This window comes from Ahaetulla prasina, chromosome 1 (assembly GCF_028640845.1).
Source record: "Ahaetulla prasina isolate Xishuangbanna chromosome 1, ASM2864084v1, whole genome shotgun sequence".
Taxonomy (NCBI): Eukaryota; Metazoa; Chordata; class Lepidosauria; order Squamata; family Colubridae; genus Ahaetulla; species Ahaetulla prasina.
Genome location: NC_080539.1, coordinates 13,497,520 through 13,516,523, shown reverse-complemented (window position 1 = coordinate 13,516,523; position 19,004 = coordinate 13,497,520). Strand labels below are relative to the sequence as shown.

Genomic DNA, 19,004 nt, shown 5'->3' with positions numbered 1-19,004 from the left:
TTCTCCCTCATTTCTAAGTGACATAAAAAATTACCTCTCTGAGCCTAATTTTAGGCAGGCAGGGTTTTGTAGACTATGTATGTGGTATAGCAGTTTAGAAAGCATTTCTACTTCATTTCTAAGGAAGAATTAATAAAATACGTCTTTCCTTTGGAGTTTAAAAAATAAATTGGTCAGCATTTCTTAGCCTAAATGTATATTCCAGATTTCATATTTCTTGCTCATCTTGAAGAGAAAGGCACATTCTTAGCCCTTGGAAACCTTGGATGAAGCTATCTGGGATCTCCAAGGTGTTTACCAAATTACCGTTTTTGATACGATAGAAGGTGAATATTATGAACACTATTAACTATATTGCTAGAACATAACCATGTTGGCTGTATTGACTTGCAGTTCAGTTAAAAATAAATGAAAACAAATGTATTGTTTGTTCTGGACCCACATCTGTTTTTGAAATGCGGTACCTGCTGGTTGATCCAACACTGCTTGTTGATCTGAAATCCAATCAAAATTTCATCAAAAATATATTATATACTTGGTCTAGAAGTAACTCTCTCCCAGAGCCCCCCTTTTCTGGTACTGATTTTTAGGTGAAACTTATCCAGATGTTCAGTTTTTGTAGGAACATGTGTATTAAGTGATTTTAGGGTATTCAATATCTTAGCTTGTTGAGTGAATGAACCTGAGCATCTTGTTTTAACAAAATAAGTATTATTCATTAGATTTTTATCCTCTCTTTATTACTTTATTACTATATTACTTTATAAGTAATTTAAGATGGTGAACATACATAATATTCCTTCCTTCTCTTATTTCCTCCACAACAGCAGCCTTATGAATTGGTTGAGCTAAGATAGTGTGACTGGCTACCCAGTTACCCAGCTGTTTTTCATGTCTAAGGCGGGACTAGGATTCAGAGTCTGCTGGTGATTGGCCCAAAGTCAACTAGCTGGTTTGCCTAAAGAGGGATTAGGAGGGACTAGAACTCACAGTCTCCTGTAGTAAACTGACTCTATGTTACATTATTGTTGTGTTATGTTTTATTGTGTTGTACACACAAAGAGACAGACATGCACAAAAGATGGTCAAGAGTTCTTGTGTATCATCTCCTGATGAAGAAAATGAAACAGAATGAGGTAGGCAGGGGAAGAGAGCAGCACAGTTTAAAAAATTATGCAGGCTTCTCTGAAATTCTGGCCTATAGTTTTATCTGAATGCAATTAGTTTGCCCCATCTGTCTTATTTGTAATATTTATCTGTGGAGGCGCAATAGTGCTTATGGTTTGTAGGCAAACAGGCCCCAGGTGTAATCTCTGATATTTTCATGTTTTTTTCCCCTAACGCCATGATTAAGAAGAAAGACATTTGTCAGAACTTTTGAAGGCTGGTTAGATCAGGTCATCTGGATCAGATGGACAAAGGTGTGTCTTGGTATAAGGATCACATGCTAGCTAATTTACAAAAAACGGCAATTTATTATAGGTAGTCTTTGACTTACAACTATTTGTTTAGCAGCCATTCAAAGTTACAATGCCACTGAAAAAAGTGACTTACAACTAGTTCTCACATTTATGACTGTTGCAGCATCCCCACAAGTCTTTTGATCAAAATTTGGCAATGGGCATGTATTTAAGATGATTGCAGCATTGTGGAGTCACATGATTGCCATTTGTGACATTCACAGCTGGCTTCCAACAAACAAAGTCAATGAGGGACTCTTAACTGTGGCAAAAAAAGTTGTAAAATTGAATGTGACTCCCTTAACAACAATCATCTTGCTTAGCAATGGAAATTCTGGTCTCGATTGTGATCGTAAATTGAGGACTATCTGTAGGTAGCTGAATTGGCATGGTTGTTGTTTAATAAAATAATATGTGGGTGACTTGGGAGAAAAACTGAGATTTCCTAGTAGAATTTATAAGTGGTAGAGGAAAACAATTTCTCTTGGCCCATATATATATGAATATCTGTGAAACCGGAGTGTTAGCTGTTAATTGTTGACTGTCTAACTAAAATTATGCCACAATATAGGTAGTCCTCGGTTTACGACCAAAATTGAGCCCGAAATGTATGTTACTAAGAAAAACATTTGTTAAGTGAGTTTTGCCCCATTTTACAATCTTTCTCGCCAGTTGTTAAGTGAATCACTGCTTTTGTTAAGTTAGTAACATGGTTGTAAAGTAAGTCTGCCTTCCCCACTGACTTTGCTTGTTCAGAAGGTTGCAAAAGGAGATCACATAACCCTGGAACATTTCCACCGTCATAACTGTGAGTCAATTGCCAAGCGTCTGAATTTTGTTCATGTGACCATGAGGATGCGGCAATGGCTCTAAGGGTGAAAAATGGTCATAAGTCACTTTTTTCAGTGATGTTGTAACTTTGAACAGTCACTAAACGCACTGTTGTAAGTCAAGGACTGCCTGTGCTGCTGAGACTTAACAATTGGACACAATTGCTTTGTTCAATGGCATAGAGTTCCTGTGTGTAGACTTGAGTATTCAGAATTTTTGTTAAGGAGTGAGAGGAAAGTAATGCCACGAGATTCCTGCCATTAAAAACCATCCATATTGTGTGTCAGATAGGTTTTTGTGTGTGTGTTTGTGTTAAGTACAGCTGTATGGATCATATACTGTATTGCTCTGATCCAAAACTGTTGACTTTAATCCAAAATCCAACTTCCTCAAAGTGGACTTTTCAAAAGAATTTTATTACAGAGTTGAAGGTTACTTATAACCAACTGACTGGTATATGACGCATAAGGGAAATGATTGGTCTGTGACCTTTTTAAAAATGTGTGGATGTAGCTTGGAACAAAGTGACTAGTGTTCATGGAAGAGGATCAGTGGCTTGGGTCTGTGGAACCATTACACATCTTATCTCTACTACCACGGACTTCTCCAAACTTTGAATTTTGACACACGAGGTTCATAGAGAATTCTTTCGTGAATCACAGGATTGGATTTTTTAAAAAACTGAACAGTTCTACAATCTCTTGTATGAAAGATAGGTGATGAATATAGCTTGAGTTAAATTTCAGACATTCCAGGTTTGAAAGGTTCTAACAATGATAGTCTGTTTGCTTAGATGCCACAGAGTGTAGTCTGATTTTATGGCAATAAAGTTTGTTTTGTTTTAGTAGCATGTGTTTGTGCAAACCCAACCAAATTTAGTTGATTCACTAAACCAGGCCTGAGTAATCTGTATTCAGCACTCAGTCTACTTTTTGCACTCTCCAAAATTGTGCTCCTGAAATTTGATGGCAAATTGCTCATGTTTGCAACTGTTTTGCTTTTATTTAACTGATGCAATACTCAAAATCGATGTCCCAAGTCTCTGGCAAGTTAAAAGCAGTTATTTTGAATGAATTGCCTCCCAACATCCCAAAAATAATTTCCAAAAAGGTTGCAGATTTGTTCCTGCCCACGTGGGCTCTGGAGCCATCCTGTTCCCCAAGAGAACAGGAAAAAAACTGTACAGCTCAGGAAAAAATATCACTATCTTTATATTAAATCATGGTAAAAATGTAAAGGAGAATCTGGAATTGAAATTTGGCTGTTTACTCTTTGGAGCTCTGGAAGTCCCAAAGGTGTTGCAGATTGGCTGTTTATGTCATTAAGGTCACAATTTTTTGCTTTCTTGCACTAAATTATAGTTTTGGTTTAAGCCTCCATTTAATTTTCAAACTGTGGTTTTAAGGGAGGTTATAGCAAACAAACTGTAATTTGAAATTTGCTTACCTAAGTTTCAGTTAAACAAAAACTGAAGTGAAAACCTTGCAAAGTCGCTTCATGGTTATGATCATAGGGAAGACAGGAGTGCTTCCATATAAGTTTAAGATCTTTCTGGACTCATTTCTTACTCAGGTAGTCCTCGACTTACAACCGTTCGTTTAGTGAGCAAAGTTACTCACTAAGTAAGGCACTGAAAAATGTGACTTCTGACCGTTTTTCAAAGTTACAACCTTTGCAGCATCCCCATGATCCTGTGATCAAAATTCAGGTGCTTTGCAATTGGTTCATATTTATGACGGTTGCAGTGTCCCGGGGCCATGGGATCCCCTTTGGCAACCTTCTGACAAGCAAAGTCAATGCGGAAGCCACCTTCACTTAACAACATGCTATTAAATTTAACAACGGCAGTGATTCACTTAACAACTGCAGCAAGAAAGGTGATAAAATGGGGCAAAACTCACTTAACAAATGTCTCATTTAACAACAGAAATGTTGGGATCAATTGTGGTTGTAAGTAGAGGACTTCCTGTACTGAATCGGGCCACAAAGCTTCAGGGGCTTGTGGGCCATCTGCGAGTCAGTGGCATCCTTGAGGTTGGGTAATTTTAGATTGAAATTTCCTCTTTTTCTCTGCATCTTGAATTTTGTAGGAGATTCTCCTTATAGGTACAGGATTTGAGGTGTAGAACAAGGATGTGTTGGCCTGGTGATAGCAGCCATAAGCAGATTCTGCATTTTTCCAAACTAGCAGAACTTGAGAAAAACAGATTTTGTGTCACCAGGTAGATTTCCAGGAATATGTTAACTGCACCATCCTCATCCTGCACTGAATTCATGAACTCTTTGAACATTTTCCCTTAAAAACAATCAAGGGTGCTACCACTCATCTGGAGATCTTTTAGAGAACATTTACTGTCATCCTTACTCCTAGTACACAGTTATGGAGATATATGACTATTCCCAATAGAAAATCAGGAGAGGAATGTAGGAGTTGTATGTTTTCCATTCCTTTCTGAATAGACTGGACTGGACTAGACTAGAATTTTTTATTGGCCAAGTGTGATTGGACACACAAGGAATTTGTCTTGGTGCATACGCTGTCGGTGTACATAAAAGAAAAGATACGTTCATCAAGAATCATAAGGTACAATACTTAATGATAGTCATAGGGTACAAATAAGCAATCAGGAAACAATATCAATATAAATAGTAAGGATACAAGCAACAAGGTTACAGTCATACAGTCATAAGTGGAAGGAGATGGGTGGTGGGAACGATGAGATGATTAATAGTAGTGCAGATTTAGTAAATAGTTTGACAGTGTTGAGGGAATTATTTGTTCCGGAAAAAACTGTCGTTGTGCCTAGTTGTTCTGGTGTGCAGTGCTCTGTAGCGTCATTTTGAGGGTAGGAGTTGAAACAGTTTATGTCCAGGATGTGAGGCAAGATGGTGAATATATCATTAGGGGATATGGGAAGGAAAATTAACATTCAGTTTCAATACATGTAGTCCTTGACTTCCAGCAGTCCATTTAGTGACTGTTCGTAGTTACAATGGTACTTAAAAAAGTATTTTATGATCATTTTTCATACTTAACAACTGTTGCAGCATCCCCTTGGTCATGTGATCAAAATTCAGACTCATATTTATGATGGTTACAGTGTCTTGGGGTCATGTGATCCTCTTTTGTGACCTTCTGACAAGCAAAGTCAATGGGGAAGCCAGATTCACTTAACAACATTGTTTCTAACTTAACTGCAGTGATTCACTTAACAAATGTGTCAAGAAAGGTCAAAATGGGGAAACTCATTTTACAAATGTCTCATTTAGCAACAAATTTTTGGCTCAATTGTGGTTGTAAATTTAGGACTATCTGTATTGTTTTACGCTCAAGAGACAGAAGATTGAAAGCCAAGGCCTTTTGCAATCTTGCTGCAGGTGAATAAGAATTTCATATCCAGTTAAGTCCAGTGCAAAAATTTTCAAAATGTTAATGATGATTGGTTACTCCCACAGCAGACAAGAGATCAGATTTTCTTCAACTTGGTGTTTCCAGGTGTGTTGGACTACAGCTGCCAACTCCCCCTTGGCTAATATGTTGACATGCTACATCTTAGAAGCTTTTATTTTTAGTATATTTATATGACAGCTCATCTATCGAAGGCAGCAAAGAAGAGAAAACAAAATCATTTTCCAAATCCATTTAATTAGGTTGAAACCCATAAAGAATCACGTTAACAACATGTCAAGGACAGCTGCATCCAAGTCAGACTTCCATTAACACTCTGGCCCCACCCTGAGAAAGTCTTCTCGGTCTTCAGGAAGGCCAGCACGGAAGGGGGGTGGGTGGGAGAGGGCAGGATGGTAACAAGACAGGTAGCACAATACAGGTAGTCCCCAATTTATGACCAAAATTGAGCCCCAAATTTATGCTGCTAAGTGAGAATGTTATTAAATGAGTTTTGCCCCTTTTTTCTCGCCACATTTGTTAAGTGAATCACTGCAGTTGCTCAGTTAGTAACATGGTTATTAAGTGAATCTGGCTTTTTTTAAATATTTTATTTGAATTTATATCCCGCCCTTCTCCGAAGACTCAGGGCGGCTTACAATGTGTTAAGCAATAGTCTTCATCTGTTTGTATATTATATACAAAGTCAACTTTTATTGCCCCCAACAATCTGGGTCCTCATTTTACCTACCTTATAAAGGATGGAAGGCTGAATCAACCTTGGGCCTGGTGGGCCTGGTGTGACTTGAACTTGCAGTAATTGCAAGCAGCTGTGTTAATAACAGACAGACTTAGTCTGCTGAGCCACCAGAGGCTTCCCCGTTGAATTTGCTTGTCAGAAAGTTGCAAAAGGTGATCACTGCTGGGACACATCAGTGGTCATAATTATGAACCAGTTGCCATCATAAATGTGAGTCAGTTGTCAAGCATCCAAATGTAAGTCAAATGACCATGGGGATGCTGTGTGAAAAATGGTCATATGTCACTTTTTTCAGTGCTGTTGTAGCTTCAAATGGTCACTAAGCAAACTGTTGTAAGTTGAGGACTACATATAGAGAACAATGTTTCCTGGAACCCACTAACGTGACATTCTTTACTGATAGGATCCAAAGCTTGCTCGTTCATCTGGGATAGGCAGTAACTATCGTTGTGTCTCTAGGAGGACCCTAGATTGCATACCAACTCTGTCTGAGTGGATATTACTCCATCTAGAGTCGGTGATGGAAAATTACCTTTACTCTTAAGAGAAATCAGTATAGCAGTCCTTGGTGAGACTCCAAAGATGGAGAGGAGACCTGGGACTTGCTTGCTCAGAGCTGTGATAATTTAAATAAAAGTTAAACCATGTTAATTTAAAAACAAAACAAAATGTCTTTGAAATTGAGATTGATTTTTGGTGCAATGTGGACATGTCTGTTTTGTTTCTGGCCAGTCTGGAAGTGATTACTGCTGCCTTCTTCTGAGATGCTTTGATTTTTACAAAATTTTAAGAAAGTGAAAATGGCGGTGACAATCAGAAAATGCTGGTTGTTGATCTATTATGCATTTATTTTATTAATTGATTAATTTGATTGTTTATCCTGCCCTTATTACTTTGTAAGTAACTCAGGGCAGTGAATTTACATAATACTTCTTCCTTTTCCTATTTTCCCCATGAAAAACCCTATAAAATGGGTTGGCCCAAAGTTACCCATCTGGCTTTCATGTCTAAGACAGGACTAGAACTCTCAGTCTCCTGGTTTCTAGGACAGCACCTTAGCCATTAGGCCAAACTGGCTCTCTAATCCTTGCATAATAAACTGTACAATATTGTAAATTTTCTTCTGTATAACAGTTTTCCAAACTTCCTTTTATTTCAGCTTCCGATCAAAACCAGCCAGCAGAATACTCACACCAAAGTCAGCACAGAACATAACAAGGAATGTCTCATCAACATTTCCAAGTATAAGTTCTCTCTGGTTATCAGTGGCCTCACAAATATCTTAAAAAATGTTAACAACATGGTAAGTGATGTTTTCTCATTGACTTAGGTCTTCTTTTGATGTGGAGCGAGAGAAAGTTTTTTTTTTAAGTCTATGTAGGTAGATAAATATCTATTGTGTTGTTCTATCTCTAATGAGAATTGGATGAAATTTAATAAAATTTGCAGCTCTGAGAAAATACAACACATTCATTTCCTATCTCTAAAGTTATATGACAAAGATCTTCCACACCCATCAAGACAAGTTAAATACAGATCAGTTCTATTCTTGGTAAAACCAGGATAAATCACATTGTTCATGTCTGTATAAATGGAACTTTACATAAAGCAAAAAAGCAAAAAAGCCATAAAATGTAATTTTACATAAAACATTGGAGACCTGAATAGAATAGAATAGAATTTTATTGGCCAAGTGTGATTGGACACACAAGGAATTTGTCTTGGTGCATATGCTCTCAGTGTTACATAAAAGAAAAGATACGTTCATCAAGGTACAACATTTACAACACAATTGATGATCAATATATCAATATAAATCATAAGGATTGCCAGCAACAAGTTATAGTCATACAGTCATAAGTGGAAAGAGATTGGTGATGGGAGCTATGAAACGATTAATAGTAGTGCAGATTCAGTAAATAGTCTGACAGTGTTGAGGGAATTATTTGTTTAGCAGAGTGATGGCCTTCGGGAAGTGTATGTGACATAGAATAAGATGGCTGCGGTTTGTGATTAAAACCAGTGGAAATGGTTATTTGATTTATTATTATTAATTATTATTATTATTTAAACATTTTATTAGATTATACAATAAGATATAAAAATACAAAAGCAAATAGGAAAAGAGAGCACAAAGTCCAGAAGTGGTCTCCACGTGGCAACAAAAAAGTACTTATATTCTTTTCTTTGATCAAAACAGTCTATTTAGGCATTTCTGCCAACTCCATCAGCTTCTGCGACATGGTGGAAAAATGGTTAAATATTTGATTCTGTGTTTCTTTTGGGAAAAGAACTGCTTGTGTATATGAAATATATGTCTTATTTTGTCCTCCTGCCTCTGTCCATTCCTGAGGAAAAATACTGGATTTTAACTGAAATTAGGGTCTTTTGCTGGGAACAGTAGGTCTCTCTAGACTTTGGCATTTAACATTAGGGGAATAATAACACCACTATTATTAAGATTACATAAGGATCTAGTGTGTGTTAGTTTGTTGGAGGATTGGAATGGGACAGGACATAAGAAAAACCATAATATGCTCTCGAAAAGAAATAACATTTAAAGGCTACAGGCCCATCTGTATTGTAACTTCTGTAATCTCGCATCTCATAAAAAGTTTCTAACACCCCCTCAATTAGGTAACTTCCTGGATAACCAGAAGAATTTTATATAAAACTCTGGCAGACAAAGATGCTAAAAAAACACAAAGTTATCATTAAATTTTCTTTCGTAGTCTGCAGTAATTGTACTTTGGGATTGGTTACTGGTTAATGTTGTAGAGGATAGATTGTTCTTACTTTATTTTGCCCTATATTTTATCTTATTGTTCCTATTGTGTTATGTTTGGAGGCTCTATGAAGTGTAATAAAGTTGCTTGTTCCAAAGCTATAGAGCAGGGGTGTCAAATTCAAGACCCGCGGGCTGTATCTGGCCTGTGGGGTGATTAAATCTAGCCCACAGGGCCACCCTGGAAACACCAAAGGACTGGCCCGTGGTGCCTCTGCCAGTGAAAACAGAGCTCAGGAGACCGCGATGGTCTCCTGCAACCCTCTGCCAGCCAAAATGGAGCTCCGGTGAGCTCCGTTTTTGCTGGCAGAGGGTTGCAGGAGGCCGTCGCAACCTCCCGAGCTCTGTTTTCGCTGGCAGAGGCACTGCGGGCCACAATGGGCACCCCCGACATGAGTGACATCGAGCTGGCCATGTTCACCTGGCCCCAAAAGTCAAACACAACCCTGATGCGGGGCCCTCAATGAAATCGAGTTTGCTATAGAGGGTATCAGGGAAGTTATGTTCTTTTCGAAGTAGCATGCTGATCAGGTGGATGACAGTCTAAGTCAACTTCGTTACCAAAATCTTTTAATCTTTTTTTTTTTCTTATAGAGAATATTTGGGGACGCTGCTGAAAAGAACTTGTATCTTTCTCAGTTGATTATTTTGGATACACTGGAAAAGTGTCTTGCTGGGGTGAGTAGCCTGTTTAATTTTCTTAACAAAATTTTGACATAGACACCAGTTAGCTTATGCAAGTAATGTTTTTTTATTGTTTTAGTACAGCATTGGTCAAGTAGGTGCCCTCCAGATATGTTTGGCTGTGACTTCTAAACTGCATTCTGTGAATGCTGAGAATTGTAATTGAATTGTGGGAATTCTGAGAATTGTAGCTGAACAAATCTGGAGGTTACTTTTAGTAACTTGCAATGTTGTTGTGTTGTTGCTTTCCTGAAGTTGAAGTACAAAGTTGCTTGTAAAAAGTGAGGATTTTAAAATATGGAACAAAAATCTGTTAAATAAATAAATAAATCTGCTATATACCTCAGCTTAGTTGTGAAGTATTGTGGATTTATTTTCAGTGTCTGTATGGCCTGGCTCTGCATGGGTTTTCTTACGCCCTTTAAATGGAATAATTTTTTCCGTGTGTGTGTGTAAATTGGGAATTGACACTTCAAGCCTCTGATATGCCCCAGATGGATACAAAAAATTTACACTTGACTAGTATAAGAGAAACTTTGAACTGACAATGCTCCAGATAGTATTACCAAAATTTATTTGAATTGTAGCTGCCTGTGCTGGCAGAGCGTGATAGGCTTTGTAGTATGGGTAATGCATGAATTGCAACCATTTGTTTAGCAACTGTTCTAAGTTACAGTGGCACTGAAAAAAGTGACTTGCAATGGTCCTCCCACATATAATAACTGTCGCAGCATCTCCACAGTCACACGATCACAATTCAGGGTACATGGCAATGGGCATGTATTTATGATGGTTGCAGGGTCATGTGATTGCCATTTTTGACCTCCTTGGCCAGTTTCCGACAAAGTCAGTGTGGGGGGAAGCTCCATTTGCTTAGTGAACTCATGATTCACTTAACAATTAGATGATTCACTTCATTGTGGCAAAAAGGTCATAAAATCAGACATGATTTCTTAACTACTTTACTTAGCAGTGGACATTCCAGACCCAATTCTGATTGTAAATCGAGGGTCTCGTATACTCGGGAGCACTCCAGTTTAGTGACTGCAAAATAAGTTTAGTTATTAGCTCCCCTTGGACTTTCTGCTTTTATTTTGGGTTGATTCAGTTCTGCATTACAATCGTGAAGCATCTGTCCCATTATTAAAGATGACTTTTGCAGGTGCTTCTTAGTTTATATTTCTTCGGTTTGTTAAACTTCCAGAGGGAATGTCATCTTGTACTTTTTTTGGGGGGGGAAGGGGGCGGGAATCCAATTTTTATTTGGTTCTGCTCACGGAGGCCATCAGCTCTCACTCCCCTCACCCCCACCCTTGTTACTTTGGGAATGTCACTCATCAGTTAGTGTCTTGTATGAAGCAGAACTGTAAAGCTAAACCTGGGCTTTGTGAAATTGAAGAATATATGTTTATTCCTGAAGGTTTCCTCAATGCAGCTCCAAGTTTAATGTAATCAGATCTTCCATACCCTGCATGTGATTCTCCACAATTGGTTTTGAAGGATTGATTTCCAAACCATGGCAGACAAAAGACTCGGGTTATTTGACACTTATATAAACAATATTCTATATTACCTCTTTCTGATCTCATTATATATGTTGAACACAACTTCCCATCATTCCCTTGTGAAGTGAATTCTAGCCCAACACATCTGGATCATTCATATTTGGGGAAAATGTCTTCCCAGTGGCTTATGAATATTCAGATAAGGAAGGAAAAACAAGATGAGGCACTGAAGAGAACAGATGCAGAGAGGCTGAGTCTATCACTAATGATTCTTATTGCTTTGCTGCCAAAAATCCAGAATCTGAACCCAAGCCCATCTACCCTCTTTACAGGAACTTCACCATCTTCATAAACTACTAGTAGGGAAGGATATATAGGGTTGGCATGGCTGCATGTCAAAGCATCTGGAGTAGGTTGGTCCAGTTGAGAATATTTGCACATTGACTAAACCGGCAGTAAGAATCAGGTGACCTGTATTGGCTCTGTTCTGATGCTCTAGAGCTGGGGCGTTCACCCTTGGAAACTTTAGGACTTGTGGACTTTAACTCCAAAAATTCCTCAGCCAGAATACTGGGAATTGAGGTTTACAAGTCTTAAAGTTGCCAAGGTTAGACACCCTTGGTCTAGAGTTTCTTCCTGGGTGTAGGCTCTGCTTTCCTTTTTCCTTTGTGAACTCTTTACCATCAGATGGCTGTTAAGTCCCACTTTATCCTGATGGTTGCTTCCGGTCTTACGAGGCCAACTATTTTGATACTAGGGAAGAATTCATTGTTTCCCACAGATATAGAAAACAAATCCTTCAATTGGCCTTATTGAAAACCCATTAGCTGAACATTTAGGTATAGAATTTTGTATTGAATCCTAGATAGATTTCATTGGCCAGGAAAAACCAAGGAGGTCAGCCAATATTGTTGGACTTGTCCTAAATGACAACTACTTAGAAGAACAAAACCCATAGCTGTGTTAACTACAGAAAATCAAGAAAAGAAAAAAGGAAACCAAAACTGCTGATGCAATATTATTTAAAGGGAAAGGATGACTATAGTCCAAATCTCATGGAATTGGTTCCGTATATACAGATAGTCCTCAAATCCCAACCAGTTGTTTAATGACCGAAGTTACAATGGAAAAAGTGACTTATGTGATGTGACTGTCACATGACCAAAATTCAGATGATTGGCAACTCACATGATCACATTTTACAATCCTCTGGTAGGCAAAGTCAACGGGGAAGCCAAATTCATTTTAACAACCACGTTACTAACTTAACCACAGTGATTCACTTAACAACTGTTAACTTAACAGTAGGTAGTTTACTTTCACAGGAAAAGCTTTAACAGCATATACAGGCATTCTCGCACAAGAGGTCTGATTATAATCAAGTTAAAGAGGTTGTATAAATACGAAGTAACCAAGTATATATATATATCTACCAAGAAAAAATTAGAGCAGGGGTGTCAAAACGCGATTTTATTGAATGCCGCATCAGGGTCGTGTTTGACCTTGGGGGGCCAGGGTGGGCGTAGCAAGGGTGAAGATGGCCAACTCGGCGTCACTTGTATCGGGGGCGCCTGTGGAGGCCCGAGTGTTCTGCCAGCGAAAATGGGCTCCTGAGCTCCGTTTTCAACTGGGATGGTCTCCTGCAACCCTCTTCCAGGGAAAAAAGCGCTCCGTTTCCTTTGGCAGAGGCACTGCAGGCCAGTTCTTCACTGTTTCCAGGGCAGCCCCGTGGGCCAGATCTAAGCACCCTGCAGGCCGGAACCAGCCCAGAGAGCTTGAGTTTCACATCCCTGATTAGGGAATACCTCTAAACGCTCACCAGAAGGAGCGAGAGAATAATGGGCAAAGTTAGAGGATTTAGGAAGAAAGTGATTAAAATCAGAAATGCCTGTTTAGTGGGGAGTGTTTGATAAAGTCGTATTAGCAGTCTTGGGAAATGAATGGCAAGTGTGAAAGACCACCAGGTGAGAGGCTGTTGTGTTGCCTCAGAGGCTTTTATTATAGGAAAAGCTTAACAAATTTAAGTTGATCTTATTAACTTAAGTTAATTAAATTAACTTAAGTTAATCAAATCTAAATTAACTTATTACATATTGGTGCTATTACTTATATTAATGTCTGTACTTACCTATGAACTCCTTGTTTGTCCAAGCTCATGACCAAGCCTTGAGCCATTGTTGAGTCATCTTCCAGTTAGTTGGCCTCTCTTGCCTAGCAGATGATGTTCTGACCTGCTGCTGAAGCATTTGGCTTTGTACGGTCCCTCTCAGTCTGTTACTTTTTTGGGGAAGTGGTGGTTGAAGGAAGGTGCTTTACCAGCAGCTGCGTGTAGCTGCTAGCCTCTCTGCAGGAGTGCTGAAGTTGATTGGCTCTGCTCTGCCTTTCAACTCATCTGCTGCAGACATTCTGAAGACCATATGGCTGCTCTTCCCTTACTGTCAGTTGGTTATTGAGTTGCACTTTATCCTACAGACTACAGAATCCGCACTTTCCTTTCCTCCATTCCCTTTCCCTTTTGCTTCCCCGTCCTTCCTTTTTATTTTTTATTTTTTTATTTTTTATTTGCATTTATATCCCGCCCTTCTCCGAAGACTCAGGGCGGCTTACACTATGTCAAGCAATAGTCTTCATCCATTTGTATATTATATACAAAGTCAACTTATTTTTCCCTTTCCCTTCCCCTTCCTCTTTCTTTCCTTTTCCTTTCCTCTTCTTTCTTTTCCTTCCTTCCTTCCTTCCCCTTCCTCTTTCTTTCCTTTCCTTTCCTTTCCTCTTCTCTCTCTCCCACACTCAGCATTTTCCTTTTATAATTGGAAACCAGGTATGGTTCACTGCTCTTTGACTGTCCTTGAACCCCCAGGGGGGAAAAAGAAATGGAAGGAAGAACTCCTGCTGGCGACTGCGAGCTTTTCCGTCCACACTGCTTAATGACTCACCCAAATATGATGCTGCAAAAGCCCAAATTTGAGTACTTTGTTTTGTGTTTGGAGCCCTACAAATCTTTTCAGAAACCTCAACTCTTTTTAATCAAAACCGATGATGATGCTAAATGTATTGCCAACAATTTTGTCTCATTTCAGCTTGGACTGGAATAAGACTTCCCCCCCCCTCTTTCTTTCTGGTGAGTTTTACTTCTGCGGATGACTCCCTTGACTTGGTGCTATTTAATTTGGGAGGGGGAGGAGGCCAGGACAGAAAAGGTGCTACCTTAAATCGTAAATAGTGTTGTGAAACTAAATTGCATGTTTCTGTGAAGAACAGAGCAACCTAGCATGCCTGTTTCTAGTCCTTTAATTGCATTTTCCACCAGGCTTCAGCTTGGCTCCACCCGGCGTGCTGCAAAGGTCTTGAATTAATTATTTACACTAGAATTTCCAAAGTGGGGGGGGGAAATAAATAAAACCACAGCAAAAGAACCCAAGTGCAAGTAGAATTGATGTGAAGCATTAAATTTCCATAAAAAGGAAGCATTTTGAAAATCTGGGCACGCAGAACCTTAGTCTTCTGCCCAGACTTGGCGTTAACTGAGCGTCTCTGGGACGGGTGTTTTGCTGGGAAGGGGTTGTCACTGAAAAGCCTTCTGTTTGCTTTAGTTACCGTTGACCCGCTCTCTGGCCTGTAGGGTAGCACCCTAAGGAGCCTTCTGACACTTTTTCCAGTGCTGTTGTAACTTTGAACGGTCACTAAATGAATGGTTGTAAGTCAAGGACTACCTGACGTTCAACATTGCCTTATTTTAGCCTGCAAATTCAAGGCGAATAAACTTAAATATAAAGTTGGTGACTGGAGCAGTGGGGTTCCATCTGCGTTGAGCTGACTATAGATAGTTCTTGACTTAACAATCATAATTGAGCCTGGTAATTAAGGTCATAAATTTGTGATGGCCATAAAGTGGGTTGTCACATGATCACCCTCAATTTTACAATCTTTTTTAACAGCATTAAAGTTTACAATGCCCCCCCCCCCTGAAAATGAACATAAACACCAGTTGCTGGGGGAAACACACACTAATTGTCATGTGACCATGGGGCACTGCAAATGGCCTTAAAGGGAAGCTAGTTGCCATGCGCCGAAAATGCAGTCATGTGATCAGCATTAGGCAGATGTAACTTCGGAACTGCGTCGTAAGTACTTTTTTGGGAGGCCGGTTGCGACTTCAAGCAGTCGCTAAGCTATCGGTCATAAGTCGAGGATTATCTGTTGCTTGTCAGTGTCTCTGTCAGTTTTGTTCCCTCCCACAAGAAGCAGAAATGCCTCTAGGCAGACAGATGTTCTAAATCAGGTTGGCAACTATGGTATGGGAACTTTGCAACCTGTGGACTTCAACTCCCAGAATTCCTGGCTGGCTCAGGAATTCTGGGAGTTGAAGTCCACATGTCGTTAAGTAGCCCTAGTTTCCCGTTCCTGCTCTAAATACTATGCTTCATTTTGCTGTTATCCTTTCTGATCAATCTTTTCTCTCTCAAAGAGATTGCAAAGCTGATTGAAGGAAAGGCACTGTGCAGATAATTTTATCTACTTGGCTAGCTAGAAAGAAGGAGCATAATTTAGGGATACAACCAGGATCTGAAGGGAATTGAGATAACATCTATTTTTAGATCATAGCTTTGAGAATTCCTACAAACCTAGACAACATTATTAATCCTATAAATATGTACTGTATTTACATTAGTCACTCTTGCTTTCACATAAGATGCTATGCCACTTAGTTTAACTGTGTTTTGGCTAAGCACAGTAGTCTGGTTCACATAGGATGCTAAGGAAGTGAATGAGTGTTTACGGGGGATGCTTAAATCTGGCCAGCCAGGAAATAGCAAAGGATTGGCCCATGGTGCCTCTGGCAGTTCAAACAGGGCATGGGGGGGGGGCTCGCTCAGCCCCCTTAACCCTGTTTTCTGCCTGCATAGCCTCCTGCAGCACTCTGCTGGGCAAAACTAACCCTCGCACCCAGTTTTGGCCGGCAGGGTGCTGCAGGAGGCGGCTGGCTCAGTCGGGCTGCGGAGGAGAACTACAATGCTGATCCAGCCCTCGAAGAAATCCAGTTTGACACCCCTGAGCTACCTGATTCCATTTTAGCTCAGTCTGACTTGCTGCGGAAGAAGAGTCCTTATGCGGATAACGAGAGAAACGCTCAGTTTCCTGTACAGTGGAATGCTATGTTTAAAAGAATCACAGTGTCTTGTTTTGCTTTCCTCAGCCGTCTTAGAAATTTCTGAAGAGACAGCATCAATCCCTGCAGCAAATTAGCCTGACTCTGAGGGTGGCCAATGTGCTGTATTTTTCCACAATTAACTACGACATTTCCCAATATTTCAGACATAGGGTAGCCTTGTTCATATATCGTGCTTAATTGGTGCATGCCGGATGTGGCCAGCACATTGTGTGAATAAAGAAACAAGGTCAGTTGAGCCAGTCAAGTAATCTTAATTTAAATTTAGCTTCAGAGACTCCAGCTGTGTTTGCAATTAACCCAAAGGTGCTGTTCAAAAGGCAACTGGATTTTCTTGGGGGTTCCCCTCCCCCTTGAAAATGATTTGCTTCACATCCAAGAAGCTTCGTGAAACACTTTCAAGTGGGGAAAAAAACCCCAAGATAATCCAGTTGCTTTTTAAACAGCATCTTTGAGAGAACCATAATCTGGACGGTTGAAAATCTCCATAGATGTGTGTGATTAAAATATTTCTCCCAATCAATGATCCCCCTCGACTGAAACAGTGTACAATTTGTGCCCAAGTAAGTAAGCAAATGAATTAATGACTGTGTCAATGAAACAGCTGACTGGAAAATGACCTCTTCCTAGAATCCTCTCTAGGAACTGTCTCTGTAAGCAATTCCAGTTTTCACGCACTTACACTCTCCATGAGAAGTATTGAGGTTTCATCCTCTTTTCTGGTGTGTGGAAAGTCTGTTAACATGGCTACACCACATGGTTAACAAAGACATTCCTAATTTGGGTCCTAGGAGCACACACAGTTGAGGTCAATAACCGGAAGAGTGGAGGTTTTAATCAGCTGTGCTTTTGAACATTTCTGTAGTTTTCTTACAGAAAAATACTTCAGGGGTCTCCAACCTTGGCAACTTTAAGCCTGGCGGACTTCAACTCCCTGAATTCCCCAGCCAGCAAAGCTGTATTGTATTTTTCCACAATTAATAAGACATTTCCCAATATTTCAGGCATAGGGGTGGCCTTGTTCATATATCATATATAGCAGCAGTCACCAACCAGTGGTCCATGGACCACTGGTGGTCCGCGAGAAAATTTTGGTGGTCCGCAGAAAAATTATTTACCTTTACCTTTATATTGTACTAAATACTATTTAGGGATGTGGTGGCTCAGGGGCTAAGACGCTGAGCTTGTCGATCGAAAGGTTGGCAGTTCAGCGGTTCGAATCCCTAGTGCTGCCGTGTCACGGGGTGAGTTCCCGTTACTTGTCCCAGCTTCTGCCAACCTAGCAGTTCGAAAGCACGTAAAAAATGCAAGTAGAAAAAATAGGGACCACCTTTGGTGGGAAGGTAACAGTGTTCCGTGCGCCTTTGGCGTTGAGTCATGCCGGCCACATGACCATGGGGACATCTTCGGACAGCGCTGGCTCTTCGGCTTTGAAACGGAGATGAGCATCGCCCCCTAGAGTCGGGAACGACTAGCACATATGTGCGAGGGGAACCTTTACCTTTTAAATACTATTTATCTTTTTAAAAATTCGTATTAGTGGTCCACAGGATTTAAAATTATGAATTTAGTGGTCCCTGAGGTCTGAAAGGTTGGCGACTCCTGATATAAAGAGTTGAAGTCCGCCAGGCTTAAAAGTTGCCAAGGTTGGAGACCCCTGAAACAGTTGGATGCCTAATGAGTAAAGGACACTTCCTTGGTCTCTGGAGTATCAGAGCAATAGAAATGCCTCAAGCTAATTCCATCTCAACTTTTGTCTTCCAGCAACCCAAAGACACCATGCGACTGGATGAGACAATGTTGGTCAAGCAGCTGTTGCCAGAGATCTGCCATTTCATCCACACCTGCCGTGAAGGGAATCAACATGCTACGGAGCTACGCAATTCTGCCTCTGGGGTTCTCTTTTCTCTCAGCTGCAACAATTTTAACGCGGTGTTCAGCCGTATCTCTACCAGGTGAGTGCTTGAGGAGGTCTTTGCTTCTGGGTCATTCTTAAAAACATCACTGAAGTTGTGCTGGCACCCTCTGACTGTAGTCAAATAAGATGAAGACTTCGTTGAATGAAATATTGCTGCCCAAGATAGCCTGTCTCCTGTGCCCTTGTAATCTATTTATAGTATGCTGCTTGCTTGGATTTCAATTATCAGTGGAGGTTTACATTAATTTTGTCACTTGAAAGGGCGCACATGAAGGTGGGTAGAAAGAATTGAAAAGCACAGCAGTGAAAAAACAATAGATCTCATAAGCATAATGTGATTTTTGTCACAGAGGCCATCGATACTTTGATCCCAGTTCCATTCCATACTGTCTATCCTTGAAAAAGTCTTGGCAGCCTTTGGGCTTTGTATGGCCCATTCCAAGATCGCATGATTGAGAGCTGATGGTCAACGGCCAAATTTTGGTGTGATTTCTTTTCTCTTT

The 19,004-nt window shown here is 40.0% G+C and overlaps 1 protein-coding gene across 6 annotated transcripts in view; it reads left to right on the top strand.

Annotated features, from left to right (window-relative positions):
• NF1 (neurofibromin 1) overlaps nucleotides 1–19,004 on the top strand; it is a 265,222-nt gene that overhangs the window by 6,650 nt on the left and 239,568 nt on the right. For 5 of the 6 annotated variants that reach the window (XM_058164229.1, XM_058164226.1, XM_058164230.1 and 2 more), the window contains exons 2-4: nucleotides 7,599–7,742; nucleotides 9,819–9,902; nucleotides 18,348–18,538. In XM_058164229.1, the coding sequence (XP_058020212.1) occupies nucleotides 7,599–7,742; nucleotides 9,819–9,902; nucleotides 18,348–18,538 (419 nt within the window). Of the gene's footprint in view, nucleotides 1–1,381; nucleotides 1,422–7,598; nucleotides 7,743–9,818; nucleotides 9,903–18,347; nucleotides 18,539–19,004 lie in introns of those variants that run through there. The other variant, XM_058164231.1, reaches the window with a different exon arrangement.